At 43.8% G+C, this 18,138-nt stretch overlaps 1 protein-coding gene across 1 annotated transcript in view; it reads right to left on the bottom strand.

Annotated features, from left to right (window-relative positions):
• Positions 1–18,138, bottom strand: part of DGAT1 (diacylglycerol O-acyltransferase 1) — a gene marked incomplete in the record, with an annotated part of 1,335,127 nt that overhangs the window by 220,335 nt on the left and 1,096,654 nt on the right. Inside the window, 1 exon segment of the mRNA XM_044067713.1 lies at positions 16,619–16,706. Coding sequence (XP_043923648.1) covers positions 16,619–16,706 — 88 coding nt within the window.

Raw genomic sequence — 18,138 nt, 5'->3', positions numbered from 1 at the left:
GCCCTGGATGAGGGCAAAGCAGTACATACCACCCATCTTGATTTAGCCAAGGCTTTTGACACAACCCCCCATGCAGGGCTCATCGAGAATTTCTCCCAGCTGGGGATTAACCCATATGTCACTAGATGGGCAGCCAACTGATTCACCAACAGAACCCTCCCCCTTCTGTATGTACCTCACCAGCCATCTGTAGCAACACCAGAGACCACAGAGGTTTCTAACCAAGAGAATCTAGGGCCTCCAAAGTATGACCTACATGAAAAAAAAACAGAAGCCCGGTCACTATACTCTGTATTATACAAGCTGCTGAGAAGTGACCTGTGTCTAGCCTATACAGCAGTCTCTGACCCTAACTTTATGGAAATGCTGCACATCCACAGAGTTGCTCGCTTCAAGTATCTCAAACTAGCCTGTAACATTAACAAAACATGTTGGAAAGACATATCTCCCAGAGATTTCAGTTCCTCTGGAATAAGCTGCCACTTCACGTGAAGCAGAGCTCCTCAATTACCATATTTAAGCACAGCCTTGATAATTGATGGGGACTGTAAACACACCCCGGAGGTGGCACCTATGTCCCTTATGGACAGGGGCAGTTGATACAGATTATAGATTTGCTCTAACCACCACCACCTAACTACAGTCAATTAGGGTACTACACGGCTAGGCATATGTAAAGGCCCTATGGTCATTAGCCTAGTAACCTCTTATGAACCTATGAACTTCTCAAAGAAACCTTGTACCTATGGAAAATAGGGTGAGGCAGACTCACCAAAATAGCTAGCAACTCAGATACCCTTCTTGTGGAGGTCAGAGCAATCAGTTAAAGGAGCAAGTGTTAACTTCTCTAGTAATAAATTAAGATCCCAATGAGCCACCACTTTTCTTGGAGGCCTCTTATGCAAAACACTAAGAACATTTTGATATGAAACTGCACTGAAAGAGGAGGATCCATGGGCAGACATGCTGAAATGGCTGACAATCCAACCTTGATACAGGAATAACATGGATAGCAACTCACACAAATATTGTAGAACCATAAAACTAGCCCTGAATGGGTGCTGGTTATGTTGACGGAGTCAACTAGAAAACCTTTCCATATGCTAATATACGGGTTTCTAGTAGCTGGCTTTCTGGTCTCCATTAGTACCTGCTCCATATCCTCAGTAAACAGGTGTCTAAAGGCAATTAAGACCTTATCATCCAGCCAGTCAAAGTTGATTGATGTCAGGGTGCATCAAACACCCCTGGCCCTTGTGTGAAAAGATTCAGTCTGTGAGGAAGCTTATAGTAATTGCCCCTATTTCCAAAAGAACAGAGAACCACCATAGCCTGAGCCACAAGGGATTCACCACAATGATCCTGGACGGGATTCCTTCTGAATCTTCAGAACTACCCTGGATATTAGTGGAAAGGGTGGAAAAGCATATAGGAATATGCTTGCCCAAGTAAAAGAAAAGGCAGCCGTCTTCCAGGCCTTTTTGCATGGAGTCCTGGAATGGGATCTTGCCAGTTCATTGTTCAGAGAGGAGGCAGAGAGATCTTTCACAGATGGATCAAATCTTGGAAAATCCCCTGATCTAGTTTCCATTTGTCTGCCCTGGCTCTGCTCATCATGTCTGCCACACAATTTTGCTCTGATGGAATGCAGGATGTCTGTAGAGTGAGACTGTACTGTGAAGCAATATCTCAAGCTAATATGGCTACTCTGCAAAGAAGGTACAACCTGTTTCCCCTTGCTTGTTGTACATGACTGTGGTATTATCTGTAACCAGTTAAAAGGTCCCGTGGACCAAAGAAGGTTCAGAGAGTTGAGTTCCTTGTTCAGGAGTAGCATGTCCTTGATGTTTATGTGCTTGCATCCAGCTTTGGTGTCCCACACTCCCTGCACCTTATCTCTCCTGAAACTGCTCCCCAAGCAAAAGCTGAAGCATCTGTGGTGACTGACTTCTTTGGAGCACAAAGGAAAAAGGGGAGACCTGGATTAAAGGGTATCTGTTGTCTCCACCAAAATATTTCTCTTTTTGACAAGTCCCAGCACTGAGACTTGAAAACAAAGGGTGTTGATGGTGGGACCAAAGTGATTTCAGATACCACTGTATCTTACTAATGTGGAGTCTTCCTAGGAGTGTCAAGATGTTATGAGACCAAAAATCCTGAGGTGTTCCCCTCGCAGTGACCAAAGTTTGAGTGGAAAACCTTAGACACAGATCTAGATAAAGATCAACATTTTCGTATTCAGGAAAACTAAACTGAGGTTTCTAGTTGACATTCTAGGAACATAATCCTGTACAATGGAGTCAAGATAAACTTTTGAATATTCACTTGGAATCCCAGCCTGTGTAAGAAACTTCTTATCCAAGTGAGATTCCTGACACTTTGAAAAATACTGCAAAGATAAGCAAGTCACCTAAATATTGCAAAATGTAGATACCCTGTACCCTACAAGGAGCTATAACTAAAGCTAGACACTTTGTGAACACTCTTGGTGCAGAGGATAGTTCAACAGTCCAAATGGTAAGGCAGAGAGCTGATAATGTGATGCAAACAAACAAAACCTTAAGAAACTTCTGAAGTCTGGATAAGTAGGGATGCGTTACGCATCTTTTACATCTACTGTTGCCAGGAAACTTGAAAGAAGAAAAAGAGGGAACACATTGTGAAGTGACATTTTGAATGTGGGCACGATCATTAACAGGTTTAAGAAAGAAAGACACAGAAGAACTATCTGTCTTTGGCACTAGGAACAAGGAGAAACTGCTTCTATTATTCCTTGGGACCGCAAGTCATGAAGAACCGAAGGAAACAAAATAGTCTGATTTGCAGGATAAGGAATGACTTCCTGGAAAGGAGGAATTTCCTCCTCCTGCCATATGTAACCTTGATGACGGACTTTCAGAACACATTTGTTTGAAACTGCTACCAATGAGAAAAATCAAAATTCAGAAAAATGGACCAGGGTGGGAGGGGTTCACAAGGTCTCTTGAATAGTCATTCAGACTTGGACTGTCATTAGTTTTGAAAGGTTTGAGACTTCTTTTTGGAATCCCCTTGCCACTTCTTAAACATGCCCTTACTATATTTTGGTGAGACTGTTTATTCTGTCCTTTGTCAAAATTGGTGAGGAAATAGAAAATCTCTTGGAAAATTTGGAAAAGGAGGGCTGAAAATTCTTAGAAATTCCCTGAATCAGCTTGCTCCTTTTATCACACTTTTTGATCACCTCTTTAGCAGAGAGGCCAAACACAATCTCTATCCAAAGAAGAATTTAAAATCTCATTTGTATCATCTGGGAGGATCTGGTACTACAGCCATACAAACCTCCTCAAAACACTGCCAGTGGCCATGTCCCTGGAAGTACCAGAGTCATGGGCACACTGTAAACAGTGAACTGTGCAAAAGAAGAATTGAGTTATTTAAAGTAGATGTTTCCTCACAAGAAACTGTAGATAAAACATTCCTCAAACTTTCACAATTTGTAAGAACTGAATTAAAGATTCTGAAAATCAAAGTTGCACAAGTATACACTTTTCCCATGCCCATCAATTTTTCTATCTTCATCAGAAAGAGTAGGATTGGAATTATTTTTTTTTTTATTTTTGTGGCTGACAGGACCAAATGTGGTTCTGGTAGCCTGTTCCATGGTAAGCCAAACATGGTGCCTCTTTCCTGGGAAGCCCAGCAGCAACTGCTGCTAAACACTATACTACCAGTCCACAAAAGTTACTTTTGTGCCAGAAAAACATAGTAAAAAGCACTTTTCAGCACTATGTCAGCCCCACAAAAGTAAAATAAACACAATTTCTCAACAAAAAAGTGTTTTCAGTTACAGCACTTTTACACTGAAAGAAAAAAAATGAGCATTCCACTTAAACGTACATTACAGTCTCGAGACAGTACAATAAAAACACTCCTAGCTTTCAAATAAATTTCCAGAAGAAAGTAGTAAATCACTAACAAAATTAAGAAAAGAATAGTTGTGCAAGAACTTACCATAACCATATATGTCCTTCTCTTCCATGTTGCAGTATTCATAACCTTAGGGAATTGCTGCCTGTAGCACCGGACATCTGGCCAGTATACCAAAGTTTTAGAAGCCGGGGTACATGTGATGTTGCATGCAGGGGGCCATAAACTGACATTGGCTATATCTGTGACATCTGCACGTACCCAACACAGAAACTGGCTGCTGCACAGAGATACAGAGAGACCCCCAGGATCCGAAACAAAGAACCCAAGCTTAAGTTCCCCAGGCACACCAGAACAGTGTTATAAATATGTCCAAAGAAAAAGAGGGGTAAGTGGGTGGGATTGAATACTGCAACATGGAAGAGAAGGACATCTATGGTTATGGTAAGTTCTTACACAACTATTCTATGTCCTTCTATTCTCATGTTGCAGCATTCATAACCTTAGGGAGAGTACCACAGCTCTCTAGGAAGTTGCACGGGAGGGAGGTAGAGGAGCAGAGTCAATGAAACCCTGCAGGATAGACCTAGCAAACCCTGCTCTAGTCCTGGAGATCAGATCCAACTTGCAATGCTTGGCAAATGTATGTACAGAAGACCAAGTTGCAACCTCTAAAACAGAAGCGTAATCAACGTCCTTGAAGAAAGCTGCTCTGGTGGAATGAGCCTTGACACGTAAACTCAGTTGTTTTCCATGAAAGGAATAGCAAAAGGCTATTGCCTTAGAAATCCAAGAGGCAGCTGTGTGTTTAGACACTGCTTTGCCAAGGGCTCTAAGATGGAAGGAGACAAAAAGCTGGTCACACTGTCTGACAGGTTTTGTCTTAAGTATGTATCCAGGGAATGCAAAGCTCTTTCAGAGGAGGTCTGTGGCTGAGGGTAAAAGACAGGTAGATTAATGGTCTGGTTTAAAGAAATGTCATTAACTACTTCAGGCATGAATGAAGGCTTAGTTCTAATAGAAACCCTATCTTTATGAAAAATAAGATAGGGAGGAGAAGCCATAAGGGCTTGGATCTCAGAGCCCCTCCTGACAGAAGTAAGGGCCAGTAGCAAAACTGTTTTCCATGTACAGAATTTAAGGGAGGATGAGTGGGCTGGCTCAAAAGGGGCCATTGTAAGCTTTTCTAGCACAAAGTTAAGGTCCCAAGGAGGAGGAATAGGCTTACGAGGAGGTCTTATGTGAAAGACCCCTTTCAAAAACAGCTCGACTTCCAACCTGGAAGCTAGAGGTGGAGTCAAGGGAAGGCAAGCAGAAATGGTGTACTTTTACTGATGAGTAGGTCATGTCTGAATGTAGTAACTCACAAAGGGCTGCGGACTGGTGTCAGGCCTTGTAGTAATTAATTAAGGACGAGTGGAACAGAAACTAGAAATGGGTCCTGTTTTCTCTTGAGGCACCAATGGGAGAATCTTTTCCACTTTAATAAGTAGTTTCTCCTGGTACTTGGTTTCCTGGCCTCCTGCAGGACACTGAATTTGTCTTCTGAGTTTAGGTGATTAAAGGGGATCAGAACTCTATCACCCACAGTGTCAGTTTGAGATTGAGTAGGTGGGGGTGAATAAGGGGTCCCCTGTTTTGTGTGAGTAGGTCAAAGCTGTAAGGTAAAGTACAGTTTTGTACCTACCATAAATGTAGATGTCCGAGAGGTATGCATCTGCAGTCCTTACAAATGGGTTGTCCTGGCCTCAGGCAGCCCTTCGGTCGGCCGGATTCCAAAGTCTGGGTCTGGCCTCGGCTGATGTCGCACTTCACCCGACGTCATAGCTGCAGTTCAGCGGGTATAAAGGCATCAGCCGACGCCATTTTCCTCAGTGTTTCTTGCCCCAGATGCCAGGTGCCCTCTAGGAAGGCTAAATTTGGATAAATGCAAATGTTTCCAAACAATAGAGAGCAAATAGAAATAAACATGTATATACATATATACAAACAAATACACCATAATAGATTCCCCAGCTAGCTACAAGATGGGCAAATACCCTAGGAGTACCACAGAGGGGAAGGAGGGTGGGTAATCCTGACTGCAGATGCATACCTCTCGGACATCTACATTTATGGTAGGTACAAAACTGTACTATGTCCTTCAAGGATGCATCTGCAGTCCTTACAAATGGGTAGAATACCATAGCCAAACTGGGGGAGGAGGCACTAAGGAGGCACTAAGAGTTTATGGTGTAGTTAAGATCCGTTGCAAAACAGCAGTGGCAAAACCTGCTCGGGATCTGGAGTATAAACGCAAATTATAATGCTTGGCAAATGTATGCACGGAGCTCCAAGTAGCAGCCTCTAAAATGTCTTTGGTAGCCACTCCTCGTAAGAAAGCTGTAGTAGTGGCTGCAGCCCTTGTGGAATGAGGTCTGATGTTTTCTGGAGTTGCCTTTCCATGAAAAGAGTAACAAAATCTAATGCAGTTTCCTATCCATTTTGAGATTGTTTGTTTTGAAATTGCTTTTCCTTCCATTCCTGTGGGTTATGCTACCAGAAGCTGGTCAGTTTTTCTATAGTTCTTGGTTCTGTCCAGGTAGTAGCGCAATTGTCTGTGTACATCCAAGGTATGCAGCAATCTTTCCCCCCTGTTCTGTGGGTTGGGGAAGAATGTTGGTAGGTGTATTGCTTGGTTTAAAGATACTCTGGAGACCACTTTTGGCATGAAGGTAGGATTAGTTCTCATGGACACTCTATCCTGATGGAAGATAAGGAAGGGCTGTACTGCCATTAATGCCTGTAATTCAGAAACCCTTCTAGCTGAAGTGATTGCAAGCAGGAATGCAGTCTTCCAAGATAAGTACTGTAATTCTGCTGTTGCTGCTGGTTCAAAAGGAGGGAGCGTTAACTTTTCTAACACAAAGTTCAAGTCCCATGTAGGCAATGGTGGTTTCCTTGGTGGTTTTACATTTTTAATTCCTCTGAGAAACTGTCTGAGTAGAGGATGAGAAAAGACTGGAGGATCCATGTTGTATTCTGCTGAAATTGCTGATGCATGAATCTTAATGGAGGAGTAAGACAGACCATTGTGGAAAAGCTCTGCTAAATATTCCAGGATGTTAGCTATGTTTGCCAATGATTCATCTACTCCTTTTGTTGCACTCCAAATGAGATATCTTTTCCATTTTGCTGAATAAGTTTTTCTTGTTGAGGGTCTGCGAGCCTCCAAGATAATGTATTTAACCCTTTGAGATAAATCTGGGTTATTTTGTCTTATGCAATGTTCCAGGCAGCCAGCTGCAGTGTTTTCAGGTTTGGATGCAGGGTTTTGAAGTTGTTCTGTGTTAATAGTAAGGGAACTAGGGGCAGAGGCCATATTTGTTCCCGAGACATGCTCCTCAGTAATGGGTACCAATGCTGCCTCGGCCAGTCTGGAGCTATCAGGATAATCCTTGGACGGTCTTCTTTGATCTTTAATAGCACCTTGTGCATCAAAGGAAGAGGTGGGAATGCATATGCTGTCAGGTTTTTCCAACTGAAAGATAGGGAGTCCACCTTCCAAGCAGGTGGGTGGTATGCCCTCGTGCAGAATTTTTTCAATTGGTGGTTGTGTGGGGATGCGAATAAATCTATTTCTGGTAGTCCCCATTTCCCTGTAATGGATTTGAAGATGTCTGGATGTAGCATCCATTCGTGGGCATCCGTGGTAGTTCTGCTTAGGATGTCTGCTAGTATATTTTCTTTTCCTGGTACAAATATTGCTTGTAACTGAATGTTGAAGCTCAGGGCCACATTCCAGAGGTCCATTGCCATCCGGCATAGAGGGTATGAATGTGTGCCTCCCTGTTTGTTGATGTACCACATAACTGTGGTGTTGTCCGTCCTTATCAGCAATTGACCCTGTCGAAGAAATGGTCAGAATGTCTGAATCGCCAGTTTTACTGCCAGCATCTCCTTTTGATTTATGTGTAGGTTCAGCTGGTCTTGAGTCCATAAGCCTTGTATGCACTTGTCCAGCATGTGTGCCCCCCAACCGAGGTCTGAGGCGTCCGTTGTGATAGTCTGGCTTGGTTGAGTGCTGTGGAAGGGTAGCCCTTTGTTCGATTGACAGGCCTGAGCCCACCCATTGGAATTCTTGCTTCAGGCATGGAATTATTGGAATTTGGGTTTCTAGGCTGTGCTTGTGCTGAGACCATAAATTCCTTAGGTACCATTGTAACTTTCTCATATGTAGTCTGGCATGTGGAATCAATATTATGCAGGATGCCATGTAACCCAGGGCTTGCAGGACTTTCCTTGCTGTTAGCTGGTTCTGCGTTGTTAATGCCATGAAATAGAGAGGAAGGTGCTTCTGTTTTTCTGCTGTGAGGGATGCCATTTGATTTGATGTGTCCAGCTCTGCACCCAAGAAAGTTATCCTTTGGGATGGTATCAGCCTTGACTTTTTATATTGACTGTGTATCCCAGGGCTTGCAGTAGATGAATGACCTTTTCAAATCTTTTTCTAATTTGTTTTTGTTGTCCGCTTGTAACAGGCAGTCATCCAGGTAAGGGTAAATTTGAATCCCCTGAAGCCTGCAATGAGCAATTACTGATGCCAGGCATTTCGTGAATACTCTGGGCGCAGTAGATAAGCCAAAGGGCAATGCTGAGAATTGATAATGCTCTGATCCTGCAAGAAATCTGAGGTATCTTCTGCAATTTGGTCGTATGGGGACGTGCAGGTATGCCTCCTTGAGATCTAGAGTTACCAGCCAAGACTCCTTGCCCAGCATGGGAAGAAGCTGCTGTAGGGTTAGCATTTTGAATTTTGGAACAATGAGGTATGTGTTTAGAGCGGACAGGTCGAGAATAGGTCTCCATTGGTTTTCTTTTCTTGGCACCAGGAAAAGACTGGAGTAAAAGCCTTGCCCTTGTTCCATAGATGGTACCCTTTCTATAGCTCTCATCCTTAGTAAGTGGTGTATTTGTTCTAGAGCTTTTGTCTTCTGATTTGGAGGTAGGTTTGGCATTCCTCTCTTCCTTGGTAGAGTATGGAAGTGAAACCTGTAACCTTGGTCTATTGTCTGTAAAATCCATTTGTCTCCTGTGATGTGATGCCAGTTTACTGAAAGTAAGGCTAGCTTTCCGCCTAAGGGTGCTTCTAGTTGTTCCCTGGTAGGCGGTCTCAGAGCCAAGTCACTGTGATTGTCCTGTGGAAGCGGTGGTGGCTGGATCTGTGGCATTACTTCGCTGGTTGTTAGGCTGCCACTGACGTCCCCTGTAGGCACCTCTGGATTGACCCCTGCCTCTTGGGCGCCTATTCCTGCCTCTCTGAGCTCTGCAGGTGTCTGGAAAGGACCAATTCTTGGAAGGCCAGTTCCTACTAAACCTTGGAGGCTGGACCTGTAAGAAATCCTTGACTGTCTGGACAGATTTTGCTTTCTCTTCCACCTTCTTCAGCACCTGCTGTGCAGGGGAGCCAAACAAATTGAGCTTATCCATGGGAGCATCTAGGAGCTTTGATTTAACATGGTCTGGTAAGGACTGCTATTTTAACCATGCATGCCTTCTGATCACTGTACCAGTCATAGCTGATCTAAAGGAAGCCTCCAGTGCATCATAGCCGCATTTTAAGGAATGATTACTGACCTGCTGAATGTTATGTACCATTTCCTGAACAGATTTTTTGTCTAATGGTTCAGACGAGGACAGTTTTTTAGTTAACTGATCTAACATAAATTCCTGATACTGAATCATGTGGAATTGACAGTTTAAGGCCCTAGCCGAAAGAGTAGCAGAAGTGTAAACTTTTTTTACCCCATCTCTCTAAGGCCCTGGATTCCCTTTCAGAGGGGAGGGGGTTTTTGGCAGAGGTAGCTGCTACAGCCTTGGGTCCCTGGGAGATAGTTTCAGGATCTGCAAAAGGAGCCTTATACAAATGATAATGTGTGTCCAGAACCCTGTAGTACCTGTCGGGCTTAGCAGGGGCCGGAGGAAGAGAATCAGGAGCAGTACAAGCATCATTAAATGCATCATCCACAACAGTGAGTACTGGAGGAATGGCTAAAGGCCTATGCTGTGGCAAATGCAAAAAGGTCCTAAGCCTTTTCCTAGAGTCTGAAAAATCCTGGCCCTACCATTGAAATTGTTCCCTCATAGCATGCAAGGTTTCCCCAAAAGAAAATTCCTCAGGCGGAGAGGCAGAAGGAATGGAGTCTTCTGCATCAGAGTCCTCATAAGGAGAATAAGGGCCCTCTGGAGGGTTTGTATTATCTGAGTCATCAGAGGAGTAATCTGAAGAAACTAGCTCAGGGGGCTCTGCTCTAGGCCTCTTCTCTGGAGGTGGGTGAGAGGCCCTGTCAGGGTGAGGTTGGGATCCCGGATCAAAGAAATGAGATCCTCTGCTAGACTAAGCATTTGAGAACTAGAGCTAGGCCTGTGAGAGGGGGTCTTAGCAGGCACAGTTTTGGTAGATTTTGCTGCTTTTTCCCTGGCAAAGGCCTTAATCGACATGGATGCAGGGGGCCTAGCAGCTCCACATGCAGGAGTAGATATATCTAAAGGTATAGTATCAGATAAATCCTGTGAACCTGCAAGAGCAGGTGGGATTTCAGGAGCAGATTCAGCCATGCTGGATGAGGCCTCGGTAGGAGGCAAGCTTTCGGCCGAAGGAAGAACCGTGGACTCGGTTTCAGCCGAAACAGAGACACTCGCGGTTGACTTAACCGTGGTTTCGGCCGAAACCGGGGACCGCGAGTGTCGGTCCTTTTCCTTGCGATTTTTAGTTAATTGCGAAGTCGGAGTTTCCGACGGCATATTGTAAGCAAAAGCGGAGCCGAAAAACTCCTCAGCAAATTCCGACCGACGTCTAAGCGTCCGTCGTTTGAAAGAAGCACAGGCTAGACAAGCTGCTACGTCGTGGTCTGGGCCTAAACAAGGTAGGCAGTAAGAGTGGAAATCTTTATGAGGTATTTGTTTCCCACAAGTTAAACAGTTATTCACTTTTTCTGACATCGGCTGAGGCAAGAAAGAGTCCCCAACGGGGTACTTAGCTTTTTAGAAGTCTTCGGTAGTAGTAAACTCTGGTTCTGATCGACCGGCACTTGTGAACAGCTTCTGCTTCGGGTGCCACGCGGCAAGAAAGACTGAGGAAAATGGCGTCAGCTGATGCCTTTATACCCGCTGAACTGCAGCTATGACGTCGGGTGAAGTGCGACATCAGCCGAGGCCAGACCCAGACTTTGGAATCCGGCCGACCGAAGGGCTGCCTGAGGCCAGGACAACCCATTTGTAAGGACTGCAGATGCATCCTTGAAGGACATCCTGTGGTGATTGCCCTACGCTAAAAGGTAGAGTAGAGGAAAGTTTGCCCTTCTGCACTTTCAGGAGGACTTTGTGAATTAGAGGAAAGGGAGGGAAGGCATAAAGGAATATTCCCACCCAGGAAAAGGAGATGATGTCCACCCTCCATGCTTGTGGATGGGGGAGCCTTGTGCAGAAGAGAGGCATCTGTTCGTTCTGGGAAGAGGCAAACAGATCTGCCTGAGGAATACCTCACCTGTGAATTAGATCCTGAAATACCCCCCTGTGAAACATCTATAGAGTCTTAAGGTTGTGCTCAGGGTGTCTGCCATCCCATTTTCTTCTGATGGGATGCAGACTGCCTGCAAGTGAATTTGAAGTGCTGATGCCAGGGACCATATCTGTACAGCCAGGATGCAGAGGGAGTAAGACATTGTTTCTCCTTGCTTGTTTATATACCACAGGACTGTCAAGTTGTCTGATGACCTTCAGGGTGCCTGGCAGAAGGATCTCTTGAAAGGCCTGCATAGCCAAGGATAGGGCCTTTAGCTCTTTTAGGTTCAAGTGGTCCTTCCTTTCTTGAATGGACCACTCCCCCTGAACTTTGTGCTGGTTGTTGGCATGCCACAGGATGGCTCCCTAACCTAAACCTGACGCGTTTATGTATAAATGATGTTTGGGTGGAGGGATATGCAAGGGTACGCCTTGACTGAGGGTAATGGTGGCAATCCACCAGGAGAGCTCCCTTTTTAAACAGGGAAGAAGAGGAAGTTTTGTTTCCAAGAAATGAGTGTTAGCTCCAAGAGTTTCTCAAGACCCACTGAAACTTCCTCATGTGCATCCTAGCTACACGGATCATGGAAATCAGGGAAGCCATGTACCCTAGTAACCTGAGAAATTCCCTGGCTGAGATGGTAGTGAGAGGTAACAGGGAGTAAACAGAGAAAGAAATTCCACTTTGAGGCAGAGGGACAAAGACTGACATCAAGTATGTCCTTATCCTGCACCCCAGGAAGATAAGGTCTTGGGAAGGAGTCATTTGAGACTTTAGGCAATTCATTATGTAGCCCAGACTCTGTAGAAACTTGCAAAACATGTCCAGGTGTTGGGATAGGGTTAGCGGATCCTGGTGCAGAACAAGAAGGTCATCCAAGAAGGGATAAATTTGTACTCCCTGCAGTCTGCAGTGTGCAATGGCTGGGGCTACGCATTTAGTGAATATTCTTGGAGCTGTGGAGAGGCCAAAGGGTAAGGCAGAGAACTGAAAATGTGATGAGCCCACTGAGAAATGTAAGTATTTTCCGTAAGAGGGAAAGATGGGGATAAGTAGGTAAGCATCCTCCAGATCCAGGGAGGCCATGAAGACTTGAGGTATGAGGGGAAGGAAGTGCTGCAAAGTGAGCATTTTGAAAATAGGCACTTTGAGGAAGAGACTGAGGTGGGATACGGAGAGGATGGGTCTCCAAGGGAGATGTTTTCTTGGGACCAAAAAATTCCTTGAATAGAATCCCCTGGCTAACTGATCCTCTGGTACTTATTCTGTAGTCCCCTGAGACAGAAGTTGGCTCAGGATAGACAGAGATAGTGAGCGCTGATTGTGAGGGAGTAGAGGTATTCCCTGGAAGGGTGGAGTAGCCCACCAAGTCAAAGTATCCCCTCCCAATAATGGAAAGCACCCACTTGTCTGAGGTGATTTTCTGCCAGGTGGGTAGTGAGAAGGTTAGGCGTAGGGATAGGGGGGTGGAACTGGTTAAGAGATGAGCGTCACAGTGGAGGAGCTCTATCTGGGTCTGGCTGCCTCCGAAAGGAAGACTGTGTGGAGGTGGTGGAAGACCTAGGAGCAGACTGGTATGTCTGCATCCCCTGGACTGAGTTGCAGAAGGGAGAGAGGACTGCCTCTTGACAAAGCTAGGTTTTTGAGAGTAATTTCTACGAAATCTGGGAACAAGTGAGATTAGTAAATGTTTTAAATTTTGTAAGTCTTTACATTTTTGCTGTAGAGAATTAAGTAGCTCTGCAGAGGCTGCTCCAAAGAGGGGTTTGCTGTCCAAAGGTGCATCCAGCAACTTAGCTTGGACATCCAAAGGTAAGGGCTGAAGTGTCAACCATGAGAATCTCCTTAATACAGAGCCAGAAGCAGCAGACTTAGAAGCTTCTACAGCATCATAGCTGCTCTTAATGGAGTGTCTGGTCACTTGAGAGACCATGAACAGAAGGGTACTTAATTGAGCCTTAACTGGTGATTCTGTAACCTCTGACAGAAGAGTAGAGGCCTTGGTCAGGGAATCTAAAGCAAACTTGGCCTTATGGGTCTAATAATTAATAGTCCTAATTGCCAAGGTGAAAGAAGTACATACTTTCTTCCCTAACCTGTCCATAAATTTACTACCTTCATCCGTTGGAAAAAGGGAAAAGGAAGGTAATTGCCTAGAGACTTATCAGGTGATACTGCAATGACTGCAGGATCTGCTGGAGGGTTTTTGAAAAGGTATCTGCTCCTTAGCAGACACTTTGTAAAATCTGTCTCGTCTCTTAGAAGCAGGAGGCTGTGATGCTGGGCTTTGTAAGGCAGCAGAAAAAGCATCCTGGAATGCTGGAAGTTAAGGTAGGACTGCAGATGGTGATTGCTGCTCCATCTGCAAGAGTTCAATGACTCTTCTTCTGGGTTAACAAAATCTTTGGTCAAATCCAACCGAGAGCAGTAAATTAAGGACTCATCTGATGAGGAAGACTCCTCAGATAGTACCCGAGGAACAACCGGTAGGCCTGACTGGGGGATCTGGGTCTAAAGAACCTGAAAGGCCTTGAACAGAGTCTGGGAGAAGGTCTCCCAGGGAGGAGTGGGGCCTTTTGAGCTGTGCTTCTCCTTTTGCTCCCTTTTTAAAGGAGTGGAGGGAGCAGAAGTTGGCTTAGGAGCAGACGTTATAGTGGATGACAAGGCTGAAGTAGTAGCAGGGCCCTCCGAAGCCATGAGACGTGGTTCCCCCCTCACCATCAGGTTCTGATGGTTAAAAACCTCAGTGGACGTACTCTGGGAATCCACAAAACCAGCTTCCATTTTGGCTCCCAGTTGATGAGCAATACCCGACATCCGGAATACTGGGCAATACTGGGCTAATAAGTCACCTCAAGGATCTCACCAGACAAGTGAAGCGCAGTTTGGGCATCGGGACTTTCTTGGCCTCCTTCCTAGGCGGCTCCTCAGGAGGGCCTGCTCCACCTTCCATTCCAGACGCCAAATGTCGGATGTGCTGATTTTCTTAATAAAGTTTTAAAATGCCAGACAGCTTCTAAAGGTTTTCAGAACAAAGGATTGGCAGATGTTACAAGCTTTGTAATCGTGAGGTCCCCGAGACAAAATAAACACTGCTCGTGTGTCCTTATATGAGACTTGCCTACCACAAGCGCACTTTCCCTTAGTAAAAGACATGTACGTCTGAAAAAAGGCAAAGAAACAAATAAAATTTCCACAAGGGTACTTATTTCAGTGTGGACAGCTGGAGAACGATTATCGAAAACAGATGGCCAATGTTGAGTAAACACCGGATTTCTGAACTGGCAGTCAGACGTCTGAATCTCACTGCGGCAGAAAAGTTCTGAGTTGGGTAGGTGCAGATGTCAGAGATATAGCCAACATCAGTTTATACAACATCGCACATACCCTAGCTTCTAAAACTTTGGTATACTGGCCATATGTCAGGTGCTGCAGGCAGCAACTCCCTAAGGTTATGAATACTGCAACATGAGAATAGGATATATGGACGTTTTTCCCCTCAAAAGGGACTTATCTGCCCAGCAAAGGAAAGCACAAGTCAACTATCTATCCTTAAAAGCAGTGGAGTGCATACTTCACTACCAGTAAAGCTTTGAAGGACCTTGCACCCAAACTTGTCTTTTACTGAGCTCAGCTTGAGCTGCCTGATAGTTAGGTTGCATGGAAGTTACCCTGAAGCTTTCGAAGGTGTCCAGGTGTTATAATCCTTAGCAGGCTAGAACTGATATAGCTAAGGCTACTGCAGCAGTGATTACCAGGATGAGCATCTCCAATGTTTAGAAGAATTAAAACTAGTGGCTGATTTATTATTATTTTTTTTTAATCTTTATTAATCTGGTTTTTAACTACCACACCCATTGAGCTTGCCTTCATAACTCTGCTAACTCTTTTTCCTTTATCAAAGTTCAAGATTTACGGCCTATGAAGTTTCATTTGGGGCAAAAAAAAGCTTTTTTTTTGCTTTTAATCCTCCAGCTGTTACTGCTTTATTAAAACACTCAATGCTTGGTGAAGAGTATAAATAAGGTTGGGAGGGTGGCCTAATGGTTAAGGTGTTTGCCTTACAAACACAAGGTGCAGGGTTTGTGTCTCACAAGGGATAATTGGCTAGGCATACAATGGCTCACAAGGGCAGTTAGCTTAGTACTAATCTATGAATCTATGAATAAAACACTCAATATGAAAACCCTTGTGTGTACTTTTAGACCACAAGCATCATTAGCAACAGACTTCTGTAGGGAAGCCATTAAAATTAAGCTTCAATAATAAGAAGCAACACTTCCATGCCTCTTAATTACTTACTGATGACTTTTCAGAGACATAACTGACTAACTTACCACTCATGAAATAAAACAGTCAAATGAGCAAATGGATCTGAGAGGTGAAATCTGAAAATGGCAATTGCTATTTGCTAGTTCTAGTGTGTGTGTGTGTGTGTGTGTGTGTGTGTGTGTGTGTGTGTGTATATATATATATATATATATATATACATATATATATATATATATATATACATATATATATATTTATATATTTATATGTACACACAAACATCCACACACACATGTAAAGTGGGTGTGTACAAGTGCCTCATGTCTGTACCAGCATGAGTGAAATGTGAATTTATTCATGCCAAGGTGAATATTACACAATTTTGAATCACTGCTTCACATGTAAGTAAACTGTCAACTGACCATCCCCAGTGAAAGACTGACTCATGTCTTGAAAGGTTTGACATGCATCGCAATTTCACAATGTCATGCAAAACAGAATCTCCAACTGCCACTGGAACTCCAAACAAGATACATCAGCAAAATTAATCCAGAAACAATTTCACTGGTTGGACTACCCAAGACATAATGAGCCCCACCCACAGACACACCCAGAAGTCCAACCATGTAAGCATCAACCAAATTAATATATACACTCCATACATACATAAGAAAGGATACTCATTTTTCATATCTCCTCTATTTAGTACATAATAATTACAACAAAAGAAAAAATATAATGAAGTCTCAAACTTTCAAACAGATATCACTTTCCAGAAATTTTATAAGTCTAAATGTCTCAGAAATAGAGGGGGGGAGTCAGCTGTAACAATGGAAACAGCGCAGGTACTTCATACATTAATGCAAGGATTCCACTGAAGTTACACTGACTTACCTCATGGAAGAAAGCTGAAGCAAAGAACACTCCTGCTTGGGCCACCCATCTTTTCACACCTCTTTTCAACATTGGCTTGTAGAAGTGCCTAAATGAAAGTCGACAAACAGGGCTTAAATAACAGGAAGATAAAATGAATCTGCCCTTTAAGGGGTCAAAGCACAGCTGTATAAACACAATAACAGCAAATGAGATGTTCAAACATTAGCTTCACTGCTCCGGAAATTCATTACATGACTGGGAAATAGCTATAGGTGATATAGATTGCCCCTGATTTCTTTCAGCAGTGATACGCCCTACATTTATGCATATACAGTTTAGCTCAACTGCTATTAGATGGGCACACCATAAAACTGAGCATCATGCACCACACCCAGTCTCATTTTAGAGTCCAGGAAAATGAGAAAAATGAGCAAAATAGGAAGAAATGGGTTTTAGGGGAAGGCTACAGGAACTCCAAAAGCCAAAGTCAATTAAAAAAAGAAAAACACTAAGGCAAAAATATATAAAAGGGATAGGACTTCAATGCTAGGTAAAAAGAGGTTATGTACTTACCATAACATTCCATGTGAGTTGTTTATCTCGCCTTTATTCTCACTGATGGGTTCAGAACCGATCCTCGGCTCCAACACAGCCAATAGCAAAGCTCAATGCTTGCCAGTAGCTGGAGACCAAGCCCTTTATCCCACAATGCACTGCTGGAATTACCTCAGATCTTGTTTGCTGCGAGTAACAGTATATATACCCTTTTATTTATTTCTACCAAGAACACTTCCCGAAGGGGAAGAAGTATTGAATAACCAGGATGGTACTAGCCTCTAAGTCAACAGTCAGCCAGGAGGGGGAAGGAGGGAGGGACGTGAGAATAAAGGCAAGATAAACAACTCACATGGAACGTTATGGTAAGTACATAACTTCTATATGTGAAGTTGATAAATCTCGCTGTTTATTCTCACTGATGGATAGCGCCCCTAGCACCCTCAATCTTGGGTGGCTCATGGAAGTATGTTCTTCAGTACCGTGGAACCAAAAGAAGACCTGTCCCTTGAAGCCTTATCTACTTTGTAATGCGTGATAAAGGTATGAGGCTTAGACCAAGTGGCTGCAGCGCAAATATTTTCAAGGGGCAATTTAGCTTGAAAAGCAGAAGACGTAGAGACGGCTCTGGTAGAATGAGCCTTAGGTTTGTGTGTTAATGGCATGCTCACATTCTCATAAACAAAGGATAATACAACCGGATAACCATTTAGAAAAGGTTGTTTTAGCCACTGGATTGCCTTTTCTGGCGTCTGAGAAGGATACAAAAAGTTGATCTGATTTTCCAATATCCTTAGTTCTGTCAAGATAAAATCTGAGCTGTCTGTGTACATCACCTTTGTGCAGCATGTATTCCAATTTGCTAGAGTGGTTGGGAAAAAAGACTGGCAGCTCAATGACCTGATTGATATTTGATTCAGAACACACTTTAGGTAAAAATGAGGGGTTTGTTCTGACAGATACTCTATCAGCATGGAAAATCA

This window comes from Protopterus annectens, chromosome 3.part1 (genome assembly GCF_019279795.1).
Source record: "Protopterus annectens isolate FY-2018-M chromosome 3.part1, PAN1.0, whole genome shotgun sequence".
In the NCBI taxonomy this organism is placed as follows: domain Eukaryota; kingdom Metazoa; phylum Chordata; order Ceratodontiformes; family Protopteridae; genus Protopterus; species Protopterus annectens.
Note: the sequence above shows the minus strand (reverse complement) of the source record. Positions and strands in the feature narration are given on the sequence as shown.